Here is a 22966-nt window from a genome sequence, read left to right on the forward strand (position 1 = left end):
GATTAAGAAAATATGGCACATATACACAATGGAATGCTGTGCAGCCATAAAAAGGGATGAGTTTTTTATGTCCTTTGCAGGGACATGGATGAAGCTGGAAACCATCATTCTGAGCAAACTATCTCAAGGACAGAAAACCAAACACTGCATGTTCTTGTTCATAGGCAGGAGTTGAACAATGAGAATATCACACACCAGGGCCTGTCGTGTACTGGGGGGTTGGGGGAGGGATAGCGTTAAGAGAAATACCTAATGTAAATGACAAGTTGATGGGTGCAGTAAACCAATATGGCACATGTATACCTATGTAACAAACCTGCACATTGTGTGCATGTACCCTAGAACTTAAACTATAATAAAACACACATACATATATATGGAGAGAGAGAGAGAGAGATGACCAATTGGATATACATGGAGTATAGTAACATACACCTAGTATAGAAAGATGAGGTATAAACTGAAATATATTAGTAATTACATGAATACATAAATGAACTAAATATTCCATTATAAAGAAAAAATTATAAACTGCATAAGTATATTTTAAAATAAGCTATATATTGCTTATAAGAGATGCACACTAAAAGTAAGAACTCAGAAGTTTGAAAGTTAAGGGATGGAAAAATGTGTACTATGTAAATGCTTGTCAAAAACCCTTCGGTGCAGTTAAGGAGACTTCAAGTCCAAAAACAAAAAAAAAAAAAAAAAAGGCATTACTATATATGAAGGAGGTCTTTCAAAATTAGACTATGCCAGTATACCAAGATTTAGTGTCCCAATTTGTGTGTGTACCTAATGAAATAGCATCAAAATACAAAAGCAAAAATTGACAGAACTAAAATATGAAATGTTTTACAATGCCAAGTGAGACTTTAACATGCTTCTCTCAGTCATTGATAGAAAACAAACACACACAAATCAGTACAGCTTTGGATTAACTTAAACATAAAAAAAAAATTCAATCCAATTTGCATATATAAAGCAGTGAACCAAATAGTGACAAAGTTAACTTTATTCAAGTACAAAAAGAACACATACCTAAAGCAAATATATGCTTGTTATAAAGCAAATATCAACAAATTTTAAAGTGTAGATATAATTCAAAATATGTCTTAATTGAATTAAACTAGAAATCAACAACCAAAAGAAAACTAGAAAATCCCCTAAATATTCAGAACTTTAAAAAGAAACTTCTAAATGATGCAGAGCACACAGAATGTATCAAAATGAATACTATAAAATTTTTGAGCTGAATGATAGTAAAAATCCAAGATATAAAAATGGGTTGGATGAAGTTAAAGTTGTGCTCAGAGAGAAATTTCTATTTTTAAATTCATTTTTTTAGAAAAAATGTAAATGCTGAAAATCAGTAATCTATGTATGCATCTAAACAAGCCAGAAAAAGAGTAACAAAAGAAATACAAGAAAATAGAAGAAAGAAAATAATAAAGATAATAGCATAATTAATAAAATAGAAAGCAACATTTGATGAATCAACAAATGCAAATGTTGGTTGTTTGAAAACACTAATAAAATATGTAGACCCTTAGTAAAGCATGTCAAGACAAATACATGTTAATAGAAGTAATAACAAAAGATACGTCAATAAAAACATCAAAAAGAGGATAGGAAGATGTCATAACTACTTTATGTTACTGGATTGGACAATGTAGCTGTAATGAACAGATCAAGAAACCACTCTCTACCAAAACTGATAGAAGAAGAAATAATTACCGTTATTTGTTAAACAAATCGAAGCTGTCAGTTTGTCTTTTCACAGAAAAACTCAAGTCTCAGATGGCTTTCTGGTTAACTCTTAAGATTATTAAGGAAGAAATAGCATCGATCCAGAAAACCAGAAAAGAGGGAACACTTCCCAATCATGGGATGAGGTCAGCACAAACTTGATATCAAATCAGAAAGGAAAATAACCGACCAGTCTTTCTCATGAAAATAGATGAGTAAAATATTGATAAATAAAAATATAACATAGAATATACATAATTTATCACAACTTTGTGGAATTTCTCACAGGAATACAATCATGCTTTAACATTCAAAAGAAGCAGTATAATTCATTAAATTTGCAGGGAAGAAAACCAAAAGTAATAACCATGAAATTATTTCAACAGACATTGCTAAAATTAAACACTGAAGATTCTTTAAAAATATATTTTTGCAAAATAGAAAGAAAGGTTTCTATACCTTTAACTTGATTTTTTTAAAAAGTATTTGTAACAACACATAGAGGTGAATTATTGAAAGTTTTACTTGTGAGAATGGGAAACAAAGACATCTACTACCTCTTCCATTCAACATTGTACTGAAGCCCTAGCCAGTGAAAGAACATAAGAGAGATAAATAAAAGTCAGAATTGGAAATAAAAAATATTTTCTTATTATTTACAGATGTGCTATTTTATGCCTCTGAGGCCTTAGTAAATGTTGTTACTCTTACTAGGATGCCTTGCTAATAAAACATTAACTTGCTTCATCTTTCCATATTGAGTTATCCATTTCTTTATTTCCCCATTGTACTAATGTTTTCTATTATAGTACAAATCACAATAATGATAATTGTTAACGTTTACTCACACCACTATGGCTTATCAACTTATAGCCCCACATCAACCTGATGTGTGGTTTGTCTTTAATAAATATTTATTAGAACAAACTGAACTATAGTCATTTATGATCTAGAGGAAAGAATAGAAACCAGTGATGAAATAAGCACATGAATAAAATAACACAAATGTAGCAAATTTAGCATTATATTAGTGTTATGTTACCTTAAAAATGACAGCAAATTAAAAATATATAGTTTTACTTTTTTAGAGGCATATTTAGTAGTACCTACCTAAACACAATGGTGGTGTAGTCCACGTTCCCTCTAAACAATAGGCCTCCCTAGATCCTTGTAGGAAATGGTGATCAAAACATCTGTATTCTACTGAAGAGCCATTTTCATAGGTGTCTACTACTGAACTGATAATGTCTCCATGTTCAATAAGTGGAGGAGATGTGCACATTCCTTTAGATTCTGCAAAAATAAGTTTTAAAGTATACAATGAATTGCTATAATGAACATCCAGTACTTTGTAAGTGCTACAGAAATAAGTTGAGATATATAATATAAAGGCATTTTTTTTTTTTCAGAGACAGAGTCTCACTCTGTAGTCCAGGCTGGAGCATGGTGGCATGATCATGGCTCACTGCAACCTTGGCCTCCCAGGCTCAAGTGATCCTCCTGTCTTAGCCTCCCAACTAGTTGGGACTACAGGTACATTTTTCTTTTGTAGAGACAGGGCCTCACTATGTTGCTCAGGCTGGTCTTGAATTCCTGGACTCAAGAAATCTGCCCACCTTGGCCTCCCAAAGTGCTAGGATTACAGGCGTTAGCCACTCCACCTAGCCATAAAGGCATTTTTTAGGCAGTTCTGAAACATTTTTAAAATATTGAAAATATTTTTGCAATAATATTATACCATACAATTTATTTTCATAATTAGAATCACATTTTATAGTATTTATATACGTATTTAAAACTATCAGAGTATTAACAATCATGATTTTATTTCTCCCTAAGTCTATGGGATTTTTCTAGAAGCCATGCTTTCTGTATATATTATCTTCCTTTTCTTCCTTATTAAAAGTAATAGTCCCCATATCCAGGCAGTATTGAGACAATGGGTCCCCAGGATGCCCTAAGTAGAGCAATGCTTTACAGTGTTTGTTGTTGAGTGTCACAAAAAGGTGATTAATTCTCTGATAGTCTGGCAACATTTATAAAACCTCTTGATTTTTCCCCTTCATAAAATTGACTTATTGGAATTCAAAGATGTCAGCATGGCCATCCTATATTGGTATGTATGCTGATTGAAATTTGGAAGTTGGATCACTCCTCTCAACTTTATAGATTAGAAGATGATGGTGGTGAATTGGGGTCATAGGTATAAATTTTCTCTAAAGAATCCTGATGTTGAGCTTTTTCTCATATATTTGTTTGCCACATAAATGTCTTCTTTTGAGAAGTGACTTTTCATATCCTTTGCCCACTTTTTGATGGGTTGTTTGTTTTTTTTCTTGTAAATTTGTGTTAAGTTCCATGTATATTCTGGATCTTAGACCTTTGTCAGATGAGTAGATTGCAAAAGTTTTCTCCCATTCTGTAAGTTGCCTGTTCACTCTGAGGATAGTTTCTTTTGCTGTGCAGAAGCTCTTTAGTTTAATTAGATCTCATTTGCCAGTTTTGGCTCTCATTGCAATTGCTTTTGGCATTTTCGTCGTGAAGTCTTTGCCCATGCCTATGTCCTGAATGGTATTGCCTAGGTTTTCTTCTAGAGTTTTTATGGTTTTGGATTTTACATTTAAATCTTTAATCCATCTTGAGTTAATTTTTGTATAAGGTGTATCCACAATGAGATACCATCTCACACCAGTCAAAATGGCAATTATTAAAAAGTTAAGACACAATAGATGCCGGTGAGGCTGAGGAGAAATAGGAATGCTTTTACACTGCTAGTGGGAATGTAAATTAGTTCAACCATTGTGGAAGACGGCGTGGTGATTCCTCAAGGATCTAGAACCAGAAATACAATTTGATGCAGCGATTCCATTACTGGATATATACCCAAAAGAATATAAATCATTCTACTATAAAGACACATGCACACATATGCTTATTGCAGCACTATTTACAATAACAAAACATGGAACCAATTCAAATGCCCATCAATAGCAGACTGGATAAAGAAAATGTGGTACATATACACCATGGAATACTATGCAGCCATAAAAAGGAATGAGATCATGTCCTTTGCATGGACATGGATGAAACTGGGAGCCATTATCCTCAGCAAACTAACACAGAAAGAGAAAATGAAAGACCGTATGTCCTCACTCACAAGTAGGAGTTGAACAATGAGAACACATGGTCATAGGGATGGGAACAACACACACTGGGTCCAGTCAGAGGGTGAGAGGTGAGGAGAGGGAGAACATAAAGACAAATAGCTAATGCACGTGTGGCTTAAAACCTAGATGACAGGCCAGGCGCGGTGGCTCAAGCCTGTAATCCCAGCACTTTGGGAGGCCGAGACAGGCAGATCACGACGTCAGGAGATCGAGACCATCCTGGCTAACACGGTGAAACCCCGTCTCTACTAAAAAATACAAAAAACTAGCCTGGCGAGGTGGCGGGCGCCTGTAGTCCCAGCTACTCGGGAGGCTGAGGCAGGAGAATGGCATGAACCCGGGAGGCGGAGTTTGCAGTGAGCTGAGATCCGGCCACTGCACTCCAGCCCAGGGGACAGAGTGAGACTCCGTCTCAAAAAAAAAAAAAACCTAGATGACAGGTTGATAGGTACAGCAAACCACCATGGCACACGTATACCTATGTAACGAACCTGCACATTCTGCACTTGTATCCCAGAACTAAAGGAAAATAAAAATAAAATAAAACAAAATTAAAAATAATAATAATAACAAGAAAAATAGCAACAAAATATAAATAAATTTTCAACCCAGGTAGCAGATATTGATCAAGTAAGATCCTTGCAGAGAACATTATTATTTTACCTTTTCTAGTACATAAAGGATATTTCACTTCTCCTCTGTTGCACTGCACAGATAATTCAGACAATGGGGTTAACGGAGATAAGTCATATCCCTGTTTACATACAAAATCTATTAAATCTCCATGTAAGACTTTCCCCTCATATTTCCACTTCATCTCTATGTTATTTCTGTTCATGTAATCCACATTAACAGTACATGGCTCTGAAAAACAAAATGCTCTTTTAAATTCTTTACTTGTCTGACAAATATAAAAGTGATATTTTTTAAAACAAAAATTATGACAAGTATCAAAAGCAATATTTTATAATTTAAATCATAATTAAGGCTTCTCACACACATATATACATATAAGAAAATACACACTTTATTACTATCAAATGAATCTATACATTACTTGTCATAAACTAAAACCACTTAATTTAAAACATCAAAAATACTGTTGAAGGGCATAAATCAGTTAGATTAATAATAGCTTTCTTTCTACAAAATAAAAACCTTAAACTACCATGTAGAAAATAATAGAAAACCTGCTAATGAATAAAACCAAGACTCCTGCCCTCATAGAGCTTGCCTTCTAATTGGGAGAAACACCTACAATACATAATAAATATAATAAAGACATGAATTGTACAATGTGTGGCAGATATGGTTTGGCTGTGTGCCTACCCAAATCTCATCTTGAATTGTAGCTCCCATAATTCCCACATGTCATGGGAGGAACCTGGCTGGAGGTCATTGAATCCTGGGGTGGGTCTTTCCCATGCTGTTCTCATTATAGTGAATAAGTCTCATGAAATCTGATGGTTTTATAAAGGGGAGTTTCCCTGCACACAATCTCTTGCCTGCCTCCATGTAAAACATGCCTAGCTTGTCCTTTACCTTCCATCATGATTATGGGGCCTCCCCAGCCATGTGGAACTGTGAGTGCATTTAATTTCTTTCCTTTATAAATTACCCATCTCAGGTATGTCTTTATTAGCAGCATGAGAACAGACTAACACAGTGGCCATCTTTAAACTACAGCATAAGATAACTTGGTTGAAAACAAGAGTACTGGAGGGGGGAGGGGGTAACAAAAGAGTTAGGTGAAGAGAAGTTGCACTTTTCAGTGAGGTGATTAGGGTAGGCCTAAATAAGAAGTAATATTTGCACAAAAGTTTGAAGGGGACTGAGTGAACCACGTCATTTTCTTATGAAAGAGTGTCCCAAGCAACTAACCAGTGCAAAGGCCCTGAAGTGAGAACATTCTTGGCTTGTTTGTGGAAGAGTAAGGAGACCAGAAAGACTGGAGTGATTAGAGCAGGGAAGGGAGTATGGAGAGGTTAGAGAGACTCTTAATGTCTGAAATAATAATTCCTACAGAGACAATTCTATGCTTTATCATACCGTTGTGAATTTGTACTGATAGCCTTTCCGGCTTCAATAGATAAGCAAGATATACAAATCCCCTTTCTCTTGCCCTGATAACAATGATTAATCTTCATTTGATATTTCCTTTGATTCATTAGGACCAAACCTAACTCTCTTGAGGTGGTTGTTCCAGATATAGAATGATGTATTTCCTTTAATGCTGTTATTTCCTTATGAACTTGTTTCATTACTAGTTTTGCCCTAAATATTTTAATCTAGTCTTTGTCCTTAGAGATTACTGTATCTCCACTCAACGCAATATCAATCAAATCATCAAAAACTTAATATCAAAACCATTTATAAAAATATGAGAGCAATAGAAAAATTCTACATGAATATGTGCCTGTGTCTGAATTTGAATGGGAACAGCCTCCTAAGAATTACTTGAAAGGTGGAAACTACTAACAAAAGGTTGAAAGAGCTCAAGACTTAAAACATACATTTATGTATAAGTGTATATATATATACACTTAAAAATGGCTAAAGTAAATTTTATGTTATGCATAATTCACCACAATAAAAAAATACACTAATATTTTAGGGACTTTCTACTTAAAGAACTGGGAGGGAAAACAGTTGTGAAAAAAAATGATTTCTACAAAATAGTCATTTTCATGATATTAAAACACGAGAAAATCACATAAAAGTACGAACATAAACATTCCATGTGCTCTCTTTCTTACCCAAGCAAACAGGTGGGGATGACCATTTTCCTTGTTCACAACGAGATATTTTTGATCCCCTCAGCAAGTAATATTCGTTACATCTATATTCCACGGAAGATCCTGCTGCATAGCTTGCCAGTAACCCATCGGCCACAGCCCCATTCATTACAACAGGAGGATGCTTACAATTCTCATTATTTTCTAAGAAAAGAGGTTGTTTTAATTTAATATGAGCTCAAAACAATATACTATAGTAACTCATACTGTAGTGTCTCAATATTTGTATTAATAAAATAATTTAGGACAATTGTTTTATAAATTCATTACAAATATGAAAAATGTTTTTCAGCTCAAATATTTTTAAAATTTGCTAAGCAAGAGTTGACAGCAAATATGTTGCCTAAAAACAACTATACGTATTTTTTCTCTTTTCTCAATCGTGAAGGAATTATGATAACAGACATTTCTTAAATCTATAGAATGAGAAACTATTCTTCAACCTAAAGATTATGGTCAATTCTAAAATTGCTCTTTGGCATTAACCCATTTTTATTTTCTTCTTTCTCATTCCTCTTCATCTCAGGTCTCAATCGACCCACCGAGGAAATATCCATTTTTTTCTCTCTTTTTGGTTTCTTTTTTTTTTTTTTTTTTTTTTTTTGAGACGGAGTCTAGCTCCATCGCCCAGGCTGGAGTGCAGTGGCCAGATCTCAGCTCACTGCAAGCTCCACCTCCCAGGTTTACACCATTCTCCTGCCTCAGCCTCCCGAGTAGCTGGGACTACAGGCAGCCGCCACCTCGCCCGCCACCTCGCCCAGCTAGTTTTTTGTATTTTTTAGGAGAGACGGGGTTTCACCGTGTTAGCCAGGATGGTCTCGATCTCCTGACGTCGTGATCTGCCTGTCTTGGCCTCCCAAAGTGCTGGGATTACAGGCTTAATCTTTTTGGTATCTTTCTCTTACTCTGTAAATTTCTTTAGCATCCTTCATAGCTTTTGTCTTATTCAATAAATATCCTATATAAACATGTGTGTGAAGATCTCGCTGTGATCTGATTAAGAAATGAGAAAGATGACAGGAATAGTAGCCCCCAGGAGTGATAGTGTAGCCTGGTGGTGCCCTTCAGTAAAATCAAAGACCAGGGACGTGTCTCAGAAGGGCATAAGGTTCAGAATGGCCAGATGCAAAATATCGGCAGGACTTACCCAAGGTCAAGAACAGAATGCTCTACCCTGACTTTGTAGGACACATGGGGAGAAGAAGCAGATAATGCTTATGGCCAGCCACTCAATCCACCATGCCCTTATTTACTTCTGTAATGAAGCACGTCATCATTTATGTGCTGTCATTTAGAACTTACAGGTCATGGCATGACATAGATCAGATAACCGTGCTTAGCACCAGTGTTCAAAAAGGTTTTTTTTTTTAATTCTTTACATTGACTTAAATTCTATAGATGGCTGCACATACACGCACACACACATGCACACATGCAACGCAGAAGAGTAGGTGCTGTAGCAATGCGTTTCTAATTTGCCTAAGCCGTGGTCTCTTCCTAGGAATATGCAGATTAAAGTAACAGAATGGAAAATTTTACACCGTAAGTTTAGCTACTGATGGTAAATATAGCATACATACCAACACACTCAGGAGCAAGTGTCCATGTTCCACGATTACAAGTTATCTCATTCGATCCACGGAGAAGGTAGCCACTTTTACATGCATATGTCACTTTGTCCCCATTGTAATAAATCTTAGAGTGTAAATTTGCTGCACCATTTTCAACGAAGGGTGGCTCCTCACAGGCTACCCTCTCCTGTCCTTCTGAAAAGGTACAGTTGAAAGAGAACAGACCATTTATCTACACATGCAGATTTCATTTTAGCAAAGCTTCTTCGAGGTGTTACTAACCAATGCATTTTGGAGGTTCTGTCCATTTTCCATTTTCACAACGTATTTCTTCTGACCCATGGATCACAAAATTAAGTTCACATTCTATACGAACTATTTCTCCATGACGATAAGTTGTTGAATGTGTTTGAATTTTGGAGTTTATAGGCAGAGGTGGAGGAGGACATCTGTTTCTTCTTCCTTATGGAAAAAAATCAGCACCTTTAGTCATATAATTACAAAAATAATAAAGATTAAATAAAAAGGTCCGTTGTGTCAAGCATCATAGAGAGTATGGCAGACTGATTCCAGGAGCATTCCTTTGATCCCCACCTCCTGATGTTAACTTCCTTGTGTGATAACTCTTTCCATGAGTAGGACCTGTAACTTGCTTCTAGCCCACAAAATACAGCAAAGATCATGGATTAGTATGTGATTATGTACACATAATTATGTAACATCAGATTTTAACACCATTCTTGCCAAGAGACTCTCTCTCCTTGCTAGTTTTGAAGAAACAAGAAGCTACATCATGAGCTTCCAAAGCAGAAGGGCTGTAAGGCAAGGGGCAGCGGGCTGCCTTCAGTTAACAGCCACAAGAAACAGAGGCTCTCAGTTCAGCAGTCTGCAAAGCGCTGAATGCTGTCAATGACCACAGTGAGTTTGGAAGAAGTCTTGCCCAGTCAAGCCTCAGATGAGACTTCAGTCCAGCTAACATCCTGATTGCAGCTTTGTTAGCCAGGGATGCAGGGATCTGGTTAAGCCACACCCAAACTCCCAACCTACACACAATGGGAAATAATGTTTGTGTTGTTTTAAGCTGCTGAGTTTGTGGTGACATTGTTATGCACCAATAGAATACTAAAGTAGCAAGCATTTTACATTTATTACCTCCTTTAGTCCTAAAATAACTTTATTAAGTAGGAACTATTATTTCTCCCATGTTATAGACAAACTAAAACTTATGAAGTAAATAAATTAATAGCATGCAGCAGATCTGTTCTTGAACCCACGTCTGTCTAAATTAAAGTCTCCTACTCTAAAATACTGACCACACTACTTTCCTATTGCTGCTGTGATAAATTACAATTTAGTGGCTTAAAACAGCACAAATGTATCCTCTTACAGTCCTGAAGGCCAGAAGTCCAGAGTCAGTTTCACTGGACTAAAATCGAGGTATCAGGAGAGCTGCATTCCTGCTGGAGGCTTTGGAGGAGAATCAGCTATTTTGCCTTTTCTAACTTCTTGAAATTACCTGTATTCCTTGGTTCACAATCCCTTCCTCAAAACATTTCAACCTGTGGCTTCCTTTATCACATCTCCCGCTTCCTCTTCTGTAGTCAATCTCCCTCTGCCTCTCTTTTATAAAAGCATTTCTGATTATATTTAGAGTCTGGATAGATAATTCCAGATAGTATTCCTACCTTAAGATTGTTAACCTCAAAGTGTCTTTTACCAGGTAAGGTAACATTTAGTGGTTCCCAGTATTAGAATGTGGTTATATTTTGGGAGAAGAGAGATATAATTCAGCCTGCAACACTGCCTATTGTATGCCTAATGACTATTTACCGGAGAAAATAGGCTTGTTGTCATGCTGGCTAATTTGGAAGAGGAAAGGGGTATAAAAGGCCTTAAGTAGGTCTGCCATTTATTTTTGAAATAGCAATGTGGGAGGCGGAGGCAGGCTGATCACCTGAGATCAGGAGTCCGAGACCACCCTGACCAACATGGCAAAACTCTGTCTCTACTAAAAACACAAAAAAATTAGCTGGGTGTGGTGGCTGACGCCTGTAGTCCCAGCTACTCAGGAGGCTGAGGCAGGAGAATCCCTTGAACCTGGGAGGTGGAGGTTGCAGTGAGCTGAGATCGTGCCACTGCACTCTAGCTTGGGTGACACAGCAAGACTCCATCTCAAAAAAAAAAAAAAAAAAAGGAAAAATATGCTTTAAAAAATTTGCTTAAAAAATCTTCTTCTCTACTACTATACCAAGGATGTCAAGCACGAATGAAAAATCATAAAATATTTAAAGTTACTGTACAGTGCATTTAGGGAATTATGATAGTTCTGGCAATCCCACTGCATACCCGTGGTCAGAGCCCTCATTTGTTTCCCCCAGCACCCGTTCCAAATCTTCACCACTTTCTTCCAAGTTGTGCCTTCATGTCTTTCACCTGCCTGTCAATAGACATTATATCCCATATTACAGAAAATAAAAAACTACTATCAAACCCTTTGCGTCACCCTATCCTCCCAATCCTCAAACTCCTATTTATCTCTTAAGACCCAATGTAAATATTAGCCATCACTTCTGTGAATGCTATTCCACAGCATACCAATCAGAATCCCTAATGTTTATTCCTGCACTTTGTACCTGAGTTGATTGTACCATTTGTCACATTATAGCAATTATTTTTTCATATCTGCAATTATTTTTTTCATATCTTCTACTAGATAGGACCGTCCTCATATTAAATTGTATGTGTGTTTAAATAATTATGGATGTCTTCTGACAGGTAATTGCATCACCCGTTTAGACACATCCAGTAATAGAAATGTGACCATAGATATTACATTTTTGGGCAGCTTCTACTAGATGACCTCTTTTCCCATTTTCACTTCTGGGTGTTAGTGTTCTGTTTTTTCTGCTTTCTACCTCGCTATTTTAGAGATTAATTTTTACATCTGGAAATATGTGGCAAATAAAGAGAAAGTATCCTTGCAAAGCTGCCAGATTGGGGTAATTAGGTCTAATAATTCCCAATAAGAAAAGTTATTTGTTGTAATAAGGGATTTAAAATGTATAATATATATTTTTAAATAATAAATTTAAAAGATATAGTCATTTACAAACTAATACAAAACAAGATTTATTCAGGTGGAATATATTAAGATTGCTGAAAATAGCACTGATTTAAAAGACAATATTTATTTTAAAAATAGGACTCAGGAAAAAAATTAGATATGACCACAGGAATTTTATCAGAGCTAATAGAGAGTAAAGCTGATAAAGACATGGCATTTTGTGAGTATTAAATTTAAAAATTTACCTTCGCATACAGGAGATTCTGGGTACCAACCGAAGTTATAGCATTGAATTAAATCAGATCCACTTAGATAATAATTTTCATGACAGAAAAACTGAATGACATCTCCTTCTTCATAGGTTTGCTTTACAGGATGAAAATAACCATTTTCAATTAATCTTAAAGAAGAGCACTTTAATTCTACAAATAAAAGAATGAATAAAATTACAAACAAATTTTTTTTCTGCTACAATAAAATTCACTATTTACATGACATATCTAGAATAAAAATTAAATTTGCCAAAAAGCTTATGAATTCATTTTATATATTTGTTAAATATCATTAAGCTTATTCTAATTTAATCCTGTGAGCTAAAATGAATTTTTTCTACTTGGGAGCTTTCAATTATCAAAGACTGCTATCAACATAATTAAAAATAAAGGCAAAAAAGTATGAAAAGATGAAATATAATTAGCATGACAACTTATATACACTTCTCTATGAGAAAAAGCTTTCAGAGTGAGAGTAGATTTTATTCCAAATGAGAACCTACTGGTACATTTTGGTGTGAGAGACCATCCGTATGTGAGACATTCTACCTCCTCCGTCTTCTTTCCTCCGGCTGTGTAGTAGCCAGTAGCACATTCATATTGTACTTTGTCCTTCACTTTGAATGTTTTCTGTGTTGTGGAATAATTTCCATTATATAATTCAGGAGCCAAACATGTTTCTAAAATTATAAAAATTATTTATTTTATAAATCTTTTTAATAACCTAGAATGTAAAAAAATATCAAAATGTGTTTTAACAGATCTTAAGAATATATGGTAAAATCAACTCTTAGTAAAATTGAAAAATAGCCCCAATTTTTCTTTGCCTCTATTCTCTTTTTTCATACACCTTGTGACCTAACCCTACCAGCTTTCTGTTCTTAAAATTCTGGTCTACAAGTGCTTGACCAAAGGCCAAAATTCAACTGAAGGCTTGTGCAGTAGCAATTGTGAAGTATGTGCTGTCTATGCATTTTTACAATTTAAACAACTTACTAACAAAGTATACATATATTTAAATTATTGAACTATTTTTAAGTATATCTGGCATTGGTTCACAACATAAAATAATGTACATGATCTTAAATTCTTCTGTAATAAAGGAAATAGTGACATATAAAGGAAAAGCTTCTTTTATTTTATTCCATTCCAATTCCTTTCATTGGTGCAAAGTAAGAACTATTGGTGTAGGTGTGCTGTAGGGATTGAGAACATTTGGATTAAGGAATCACCTAGTACTTGAAAAAAGTAATATCAACTTCCTGCATTGCAGACATAATGAAAAATAAATTCTATTAAATAATAGATATCAATATAAGCTTCAATATATTCAATATAAGTTTGACAAGCTCTTATCTTCAGTTTTAGGAAATGATTCTTATACCATGTTCTTTCCTACAGGTTGGTTGAGAAGACCATCCATCTGAGAGACATTGAACCACTTCTTCATCCTTCCCTCCAGTGGTTTTGTACCCTGAAGCGCAACCATAATGCATGTTCTCTTGAATTTTATACAATAACTTTACATCAGAGATGTAACCATTACTCAGGTCAGGCTTAGTGCATTTTTCTATGGGAAAAAAAAATTATTTGTTTAACTTAATGATGAAACTAAACTTGTTTTTTACTAAATTGTAAAATTAAGCCAAAAGTATAATGTTATTATTAGCAATTTCATTTTGGAAATATCTGCATAAATTTTTTTTGAAATAATCTGCATAATTTTTGAAAATTAACACTGACTTTCTTTGTATTTAGTATTTTTAGTTCTTATAGTAATTTCTACCCCTACCAGATCTACTTCTAGGTAGATTTACTAGATATATCAACAGCAATAACCATATTCAACATCCTCTTTTAAATGAAACTGGCTCAACCAAAGCCCCTTACTCTGGATCACCTGCCCTAGTGGAAGATCACTGATAGTTCGATGATAGTGTAGCCTGACATAAAATAATGAAATGAGTCAATTAGATTACCTTCTCACAAATTTGAACTCAAACTTTCAATTCAAAATTGAAAAACACATTTTTCAATGGGTATCATGAGAGAAGTTGGCACACAAAGGAGAGATGAGTCTTACAAATGATAAAGCATTAGAGTAGCAATCTTGCGCTTCCAGAGGCCAGCGTTTCAAGCACTTTTCTGGCATCCTATGCTTAATTATCAAAATAAGTTTCCTGTTACTTCAAGTAAATTACATCTCTTTGCCTTGTAATGTGATAAACAATTTCAGTTATTACCCTATTCCCTTCAACAGAGTATTATTAAAAACAGATAAAGAAAATAACATTTTCATGTAAAAGCGTTCTTTATCGGATTTCAAATTACGCCTTCATGTTGTAGAAAGACAGATGACTAGTGATTTTGTTCTTATCTACTAAAAGGTTTAACTGCTTTCTGTTTTTATTGGACCCCTATTTTTATATACGAATTTCTTTGAGTATGCAACGTTGAGTGACAGACACATCCAGCTGACTTACTGAAGCACCTTGGCTCTGGAGACCAGCCTTCTGTTGTACACGTGGTTCGCTCTTCTTGTCTTCCACTTTCGGTGGTATAACCAGCCAAGCAGAAAAATGACAATTTTTGGTCTATGCTCATTGGAAAGTAATAGCTTTTAAAAATATAGTAATATTGGGCAATTCTTCCATTTTCCACATGAGGAAAACCACAGGGTTTTTCTGAAATGAGTAAATGTCAAGCTGAAAATGGAAAAAGAAATCTAAAAACATAAATTTGTAATCAGGTGACAACACAAACAAAGTTTTTAGGGACACTTCAACTAGTACTTATTTTTCTTACTTAAATTTTCAAGGTACTTTTGTGATAATTCGAGCAGTCCTTTTATCATAATTGATCTGCAAATGACTTTAAACATCCGACAGTCATGGTAAAACTTAGCAGACCACCTTTTCAGAGAAGCTTTGCCTAACTTCGTAGAACAGTACTTTCTTTTTTCTTCCTAGAGACAGAGTCTGCCTCAGTTTTCCAGGCTTCAGTACAGTGCTGAAATATAGCTCACTGCCACCAGGAGCTCCTGGGCTTAAGCAAACCTCCTCTCCTGTAGCTAGGACTGCAGGTACATGCCACTACATGTGGCTAAGTTTTGGGTTTTTTTTTGTAGAGATGAGGGGTCTCACTGTGTTACTCACACTGTTCTCAAACTCCTGGACTCAAAGGATCCTTCTGCTGTGGCCTCCCAAAGCACTAGGATTACAAGAGTTGAGCCACTCCACCCTGCCTGCACTTCCTAATAGATATGTATTGCAAGTCACATATGTAATTTAAAAATTTCTAATAGTCACATTCATAAAAATACTAAGGAACAGTTGAAGTTAATTTTAATAATAGGTGTTTATGTAACCTAATATATTGAAAATATTTTACAATATTTTACGTTCTTTATTTTCTTACTAACTCTTTAAAATCCACTATATATTTATACTTACAGAGCATCTGATCTTGGACTAGTGACATTTTAAGTACTGTCTCCAATAGCTATATGTGGCTAATGGCCACTGTATTGGACAGCACAGTTCAGGAATAGATAAAATTTCCCCTTAACATATGCAAACTCATAAAAAATTTTGAAATAAATCGCATTTTTAAAGAAAAAAACAGACAACCAATTAAAACAAAGCAAGACTTGAGCAAGAACTTTGCAAAATAGGACATTTAAATGGTTAGAGACCTAGTACTTAGCATTACTAGTCATCAGGGAAATGCAAATGTAAACCACCATGAGATAGTACTGCATATCCAACAGAACTGCTGAAATGAAAAAGGCAAGTTATCTCAATGATTGTGAAGAAGTGAAGAAACTGGAACTTGCATATTTCTACAACTGAAAGTATAAATCAGTCCAAACTCTGTGAGAGAATACTTTTGCAATACATTTTGGGGTAAAACGTGTACAAACTGTATTACCCAATTGAAAAAGCATATATTTTTATACCAAAAGACATGTAAAAGAATGCTTATAGTAGCGTTATTCATATAGTCCGAAACTGGGAACAATCTAAATGCCTATAAATAATAGAAAAGATAAACACGTTTTAGACTATGCATACAATGGAACATTATCCAAAACAGAAATGAACAAATGGTGAATCTCATAAACATAATATTGAGTGAAACAAGCCAATCACATATGAATTAATGTATACATTTGCATAACTTTTTAAAAGAAGACAAACTAATCCATGATAATAGAAGTCAGAATGGTTACCTTTGGGGTTTAGTACCTTAGAGGGATCATTTTTGTTTCTGGGGTGCTGTCACTGTTCTATATCTTGATCTGATAGTGTAAACTTTTATAAAAAAATATATAAGTGTATCCTATGACTTTTGCATTTTTCTGGATATATTATACTCCAAATGAAACATACATTTTAAAAATGTATCTTCATGTTGAAAATCTTAAAATCATAAAAACGCTTAAAAGAAAGAAATACTTGAACAATCCTAGGAGCTGTGTTGGGAAGAAACATGGGCAGTCATGGATGGAAGAAGGCCTGGATCCAGTATGATTACTCTGGCTTCAATGCCTTGGTTGATCACTGTATACCTTAATGCTACTGTGAGACATAAAAGAGTAGCAGTGCTAGCCTAGGTCTGAAGGAAATGGATGTGGAATGATGAGTAACAAAACTTCCAGCATCTGATGGAGCAGACAGAAAAACATGGGCAGGATGGTCCCCATTCCCTGAGAATTCTTCTCACCATTTTTCACACCCAAGCACCAAAGGAATTTACAATAAAAAGAGTCTTTCGAAATAGCAGTGCAATGGTGAATACACAAGGAATTTCCCTGGGGGGCACAGGTGCTTGTCAGGGAGGGGCAGCAAAATATTCTTTGCACAACAATCCTAGGTTGTGGCTTTAAAGACTGTCCTGGGACATCGCCCTCCACCACGAGGATAGGCACATTACTTGTTAAGGTAGCTGGAATGCCTTGGAGAATATGAACTCCTGAGAAAAAATTAATGAGAAATGTGAGGAATATGCTAATCATATATAAACCAGAAAATCACAGACATCTGAACATACAAAAAAAGTATATGAAGAGATGGACACACTACTGATCAGAGAATGGTAAATAAATAAAAATGGATGTTATGAATAACCATATAGCAACCAGTATAAAAATGAACAATATGGGGTGTTGGTGAGGATGATGAGAAGCATCAATTTACATCCTCTCTCAGAGATGATATACTTCGAAACTGCCATTCTGCAAAAGTAATCTCTCACTACTCACAGAAATCAAGTACAAGAATAGACTCAAGAATCCTACCTATGAGTGAATACAGACTGACGATATTCTCACAGAAAGATAAGTTGGTTATATCATAATATTCATTCTAGAGCTATTTGTGGTTGAGAGAGCTAGAGTAACATATTAAAACACTGTAGTAGGTCCCAGGGGAAACAGACTTCAAGACTGGGAATAAGGGGATAAAATGTGTAAGTAAAGTAAGAGTGAGACCTTTCATAGGCCAATAATAACTGCAAACCATGAAATGAGAAATACAGTTAATCCAATTCTTGCCCCTGAAGTGCACAATGGGAGTTGAGAGAAGCATGCAAAAATAAGATCATTGTCTCTGTCTTCAAGCTGCTTACTTTTTTGTTGCTGTGTAAAACGCATTGTAACCTTATAATAATTAGAAAATTGACTAGAATATTGCAATGGCTTTATGGTATGGATAACGGTCAATTATATCTTCTGGTATTTCCCTATTTAGACAGAAAAATAAAATCAAAAGAAATTCATGCAAAAATCATCCTATTATAGATTAAAAGTATAAAATAAGATGAATTCTGTGTCTTTCACTTTTATAATTTTAATTATAGATGTTTGGGTAGAAAACGTATAGTAAACTATTCAACTAAAACACAATGAAAACTTATATATTTAATTTCAACGAATTCCCTTAGATGTTTATTTTAGAAAAGCTTTATTGCTGTAGCTTCCTTCTTTGTATGTTCACTCTTGCTAATGCTAAGTGACCTCCCTGGATTCTTCATCCTACGGCCTGATAATATTGATAATGTTCCTAAACAACATACCCATGTATACTGCCTACCTTCCACTCTCACACTAATCTTATACACTGGGCAATCTGACTATAAAGCTTTCTAATAGGGAGTCCACAGGTGTTGGTTTGTTTGGAAAGTCCTGATTTACATGTGTTGTCCAAACAATTATTAATAGAGCCCCTCTTTTACTCTCTAAGTGTTCCTGTTTGTACAAGCAATTGTATAGTTCACCTACTAATCATTACTTAATGTCTCCAAACCAATGAATAATTCATTGGGATAAAAATCAAAGTCTCAAAAGTAGAAAATATTTATGGCTGTTTCCTTTTCAAATTTCCCACATGAAACTCTCACCTTATGAACAGAATTAAAATTGTACAAGTTTTCTCAGTATTAGGAGTGGATTCTAGCATAAATTTAGAATTAAAGTTAACATGTGACTTTGAAATGGACATATTGTTAGCCTGAAAACCTTTTCGAAGTATTTAGATCCTTGTCTCCTATGCCCTCTAGAGATACGAGGATTTTTGTTTTTCTAACTTATACTACTGTAAGAACACTTTACTAATTTTGCTCAAAGGAAAAGCTCTAAATATTATAAAAAGTCATATTTATAAAATATGTTATAAAATTGATATATGAAAATGAAAGAGTATACTAAAACTTGAGTTGTACAAATATTAGAATCTCCATTTATACGTTTTAGAGAATAAAGAATATTAAGAATTAATTTTACCTTCTGCATAGAGTTCTCCTGAGATTATCAATATGATGATAAAAGTCAGGTTTTTCAACCTCATCTTCAGTGATGTGCTTCACAAAGATTTTAACAATTCTAAAGCACTAGGAACTTGTCATTAAGTACACAATACTTCTCTTGAGGAAAAAGTTAATAATTTATAACCTCTCTCTAAGTCCTTTTGTAACAAGTCTTACATTTCACTTAAAATATTTTGAAATAATGTTAAAATAACACAACTATATTAATTGACATTACTTATCATGCCAGAGTCCAGTAAGAGTATTATAACTGATTAGGGCAACAATAGCAACAGAATAAATAATTAACACAGGCTGCATAAAAAAACTAGGTAAATTTTCAACCTAAGTTCCCAATTGTCAATTCATAAAGTTCACTTGAGGCCATGAATCTTTACTAATATTGATTAGGTAAAAAGATGAACTTAGGAACATGAGATAATGGATACCTGATGTTGAAATACGTTGTTGCCTAGATTGCACTCCTTAAAGAGATATAGAACCATATTGTCTCAATGATAAAATAGTATTACTTATAATAGTAGTATTTGACATTTAGAGAGTTTCTACTTTGTGGTAAGTGGTGAGATCAGCACTATGCTACATCAACATTCATTCATGAGAAACGTTAAAATGTCTATGATATAGCAGGACATGTAACAGTTTTGAGGTATTTAGCAGTGAAAAAACGGGATTAAAATTATTGTCCTCATGGAGTTTACATACTAATGAGTTTTAATTTAAAATACAAAATAGGAAAAAATGGTGGCTAGGAGGCAGGACTAACTTGCAACTCCCACTTGAATGGACAGAGCAGGATGTGGAGACTCACATCATGAACTTTTGCTCCAAGAACTACTGCAGGGATATACCAGGAAAGCCAAGAGATTCCACAGACCCTCTGAAGGAAGTAGGTTGCTCCTGCATGAAACAGAAGACAGCCCACATACTGTGAATGCCCAAACTGTGAAGAGTGTGAAAGGGGTATTGTCCACCCCTGAACACATACCCTTGGGGAGCCTGAAGGTCTAGATCACGGAAGAAGGATTTGACCTTACCTGGAGCCGAGACAATTTAGAGAGCTGAGTGAAATACAGGGGTAGAGGAAGCAGGGAGTAACACCCCATGGTCTCTGTGAGTCCCCAGAAAACCATTTCTGACTTGACTCACAGGGGCTGCCAGAGGAACTGGGAAAAGACCACAGGGAGAAGGAAACCTCCAGCTGAACTTTGTAACAATTCCAACTGAACACAAAGTTTCCTGGCCAGAACTCGTGAAAAAGCGTGAATCTGGTGTGGGTGTGCAGACTCAACAGGTAGGGAGGCACAAAAGTCTGGCTTGCATTCTCAGCTGGGAGGCTGGTAGCCTGGGGCAAGTTCTCACTCCTGTTCCCCCACTGCCTGGAAACAAACTCGGTGCTTTTGGGAGGAGCACAGTAGAAGTGAGATTTGCTTGTTGGTTTGTGTGGGAGCTGGGTGGATGAGGTCTGTAACTGCCAGCTTTCCCCCACTTCCCTGACAACCTGCATGACACAGCAGAAGCAGCCATCATCCTCCTGGGAAGGTAACTCCGTTGACCTGGGAATCACACCCCCATTTCCCACAGAGCCACAACAAGCCCCACTCAACGCGAGTCTGAGCTCAGACATGCCTAACCCTGCCCCCACTTGATGGTCCTTCCCTACTCACCCTGGTAGCTGAAGACAAAGGTCATATTCTCTTGTAAGTTCTAGTGTCCTACCCACCACCTCATCCTCCCTCCCTTATACTACCACAGTTGATGCTCTCTTGAAAGCACTACCTCCCGGCAGGAGGCCACCTAGCAGGAAACTAGTGCATTAAACAACTACAACTAAGGACCCTCACAGGGTTCATTTCACTCCCCTGCCACCTCTACTGGAACAGGTGCTAGTATCCATGACTGAGAGACCCGAAGACAGTTTACAACACAAGACTCTATGCAGACAACTCCCAGTACCAGCCCAGAGCCTGGTAGCCCTTCTGGTGGCTAGATCCAGAAAAGTAATAACAATCACTACAGTTTGGCTCTCAGGATGTCACATGCCTAGGAAAAGGGGGAGAATACTACATCAAGGGAGCACCCCATGGGACAAAAGAATCTCAACAGCAGCCTTGAGCCTCAGATCTTCCCTCTGACATAGCCTACCCAAAAGAAAATAAACCAGAAAGACAATTTTGGTATTATGACAAAACAAGGTTCTGTATCACCTCCCAAAAATCACACTAGCTCATCAGCAATGGATCCAAACCAAGAAGAAATTCCTGAACTGCCAGAAAAAGAATTCAGGAGTTCAATTATTAAGTTAATCAAGGAGGCACCAGAGAAAGGTGAAATCCAACTTAAGGATATCAAAAAAATGATACAAGACATGAGCAGAGAAATCTTCAGTGAAATAGATAGCATAAATAAAAAATTATCACAACTTCAAGAAATAAAGAGCACACTTAGAGAAATGCAAACTGTACTGGAAAGTCTCAGCAATATAATAAAACAACCAGAAGAAAGAACTTCAGAGCTTGAAAACAAGGTTTTCGAAGTAACCCAATCCAAAAAAGACAAAGAAAAAAAAATTAAGTGAACAAAACCTCCAAGAAGTTTGGGATTATGTTAAATGACTAAACCTAACAATAATTGGTGTTCCTGAGGAAGAAGAAAAATCTAAAATTTGGAAAACATATTTAGGGAAATAATTAAAAAAACAAAACAAACAAACAAACAAAAACTTCCCTGGCCTTGCTAGATATCTAGCCATCTGTATACAAGAAGCTCAAAGAACACTTGGGAAATTCATCATAAAAAGATCATTGCCGCCGGGCACAGTGGCTCACTCCTGTAATCCCAGCACTTTGGGAGGCTGAGGCAGGTGGATCACGAGGTCGGAAGATCAAGACCATCTTGGCCAATATGGTGAAACACTGTCTCAACTAAAATACAAAAAAAAAAAAAAAAAAATAGCTGAGGATGGTGGCGTATGCCTGTAATCCCAGCTACTTGGGAGGCTGACGCAGGGGAATCGCTTGAACCCCGGGCGGTTGTGGAGGTCGTGCCACTGCACTATAATATATAAAAGATTATAGCAGAATGTGGTCGCTCACGCCTGTAATCCCAACACGCTGGGAGGCTGAGGTGGGCAGATCATGAGGTCAAGAGATCAAGACCATCCTGGCCAACATGATGAAACCCCGTCTTTACTAAAAATACAAAAATTAGCTGGACATGGTGCTGTATCTGTAGTCCTAGCTACTTGGGAGGCTGAGGCAGGAGAGTCACTTGAACCCAGGAGGTGGAGGTTGCAGTGAGCTGAGATCGTGCCACTGCACTCCAGCCTGGCAACAGAGTGAGACACCATCTCAAAAAAAAAAAAAGAAAAAGAAAAAAAAAAAAAAGATCATCACCTAGGCACATAGTCATCAGGTTATCTGAAGTCAAGAGAAAAGGATCTTAAGAACAGTGGCAAAAGCACCGGGTAACAAGTAAAAGAAAACCTATCAGATTCACAGCAGATTTCTAAGCAGAAATCCTA

General features: G+C 35.9%; 1 protein-coding gene across 4 annotated transcripts in view; it reads right to left on the reverse strand.

The window, feature by feature from the left end:
* Window positions 1-19508, reverse strand: part of LOC105484655 (coagulation factor XIII B chain) — a 31807-nt gene extending 12299 nt beyond the window's left edge. For 2 of the 4 annotated variants that reach the window (XM_011746482.2, XM_011746487.2), the window contains exons 1-10: window positions 19400-19508; window positions 15102-15302; window positions 14003-14188; window positions 13122-13298; window positions 12592-12768; window positions 9565-9744; window positions 9292-9477; window positions 7673-7855; window positions 5580-5780; window positions 2860-3042 (exon numbers count right to left, since the gene is read on the reverse strand). In XM_011746482.2, coding sequence (XP_011744784.2) covers window positions 2860-3042; window positions 5580-5780; window positions 7673-7855; window positions 9292-9477; window positions 9565-9744; window positions 12592-12768; window positions 13122-13298; window positions 14003-14188; window positions 15102-15302; window positions 19400-19463 — 1738 coding nt within the window. In that variant the 5' untranslated portion in view covers window positions 19464-19508. Of the gene's footprint in view, window positions 1-2859; window positions 3043-5579; window positions 5781-7672; window positions 7856-9291; window positions 9478-9564; window positions 9745-12591; window positions 12769-13121; window positions 13299-14002; window positions 14189-15101; window positions 15324-19399 lie in introns of all 4 variants that reach the window. The other 2 variants (XM_011746484.3, XM_011746486.3) reach the window with 2 other exon arrangements.
* Window positions 19509-22966: the final 3458 nt, after the last annotated feature.

This window comes from Macaca nemestrina, chromosome 1 (genome assembly GCF_043159975.1).
Source record: "Macaca nemestrina isolate mMacNem1 chromosome 1, mMacNem.hap1, whole genome shotgun sequence".
Lineage (NCBI taxonomy): Eukaryota > Metazoa > Chordata > Mammalia > Primates > Cercopithecidae > Macaca > Macaca nemestrina.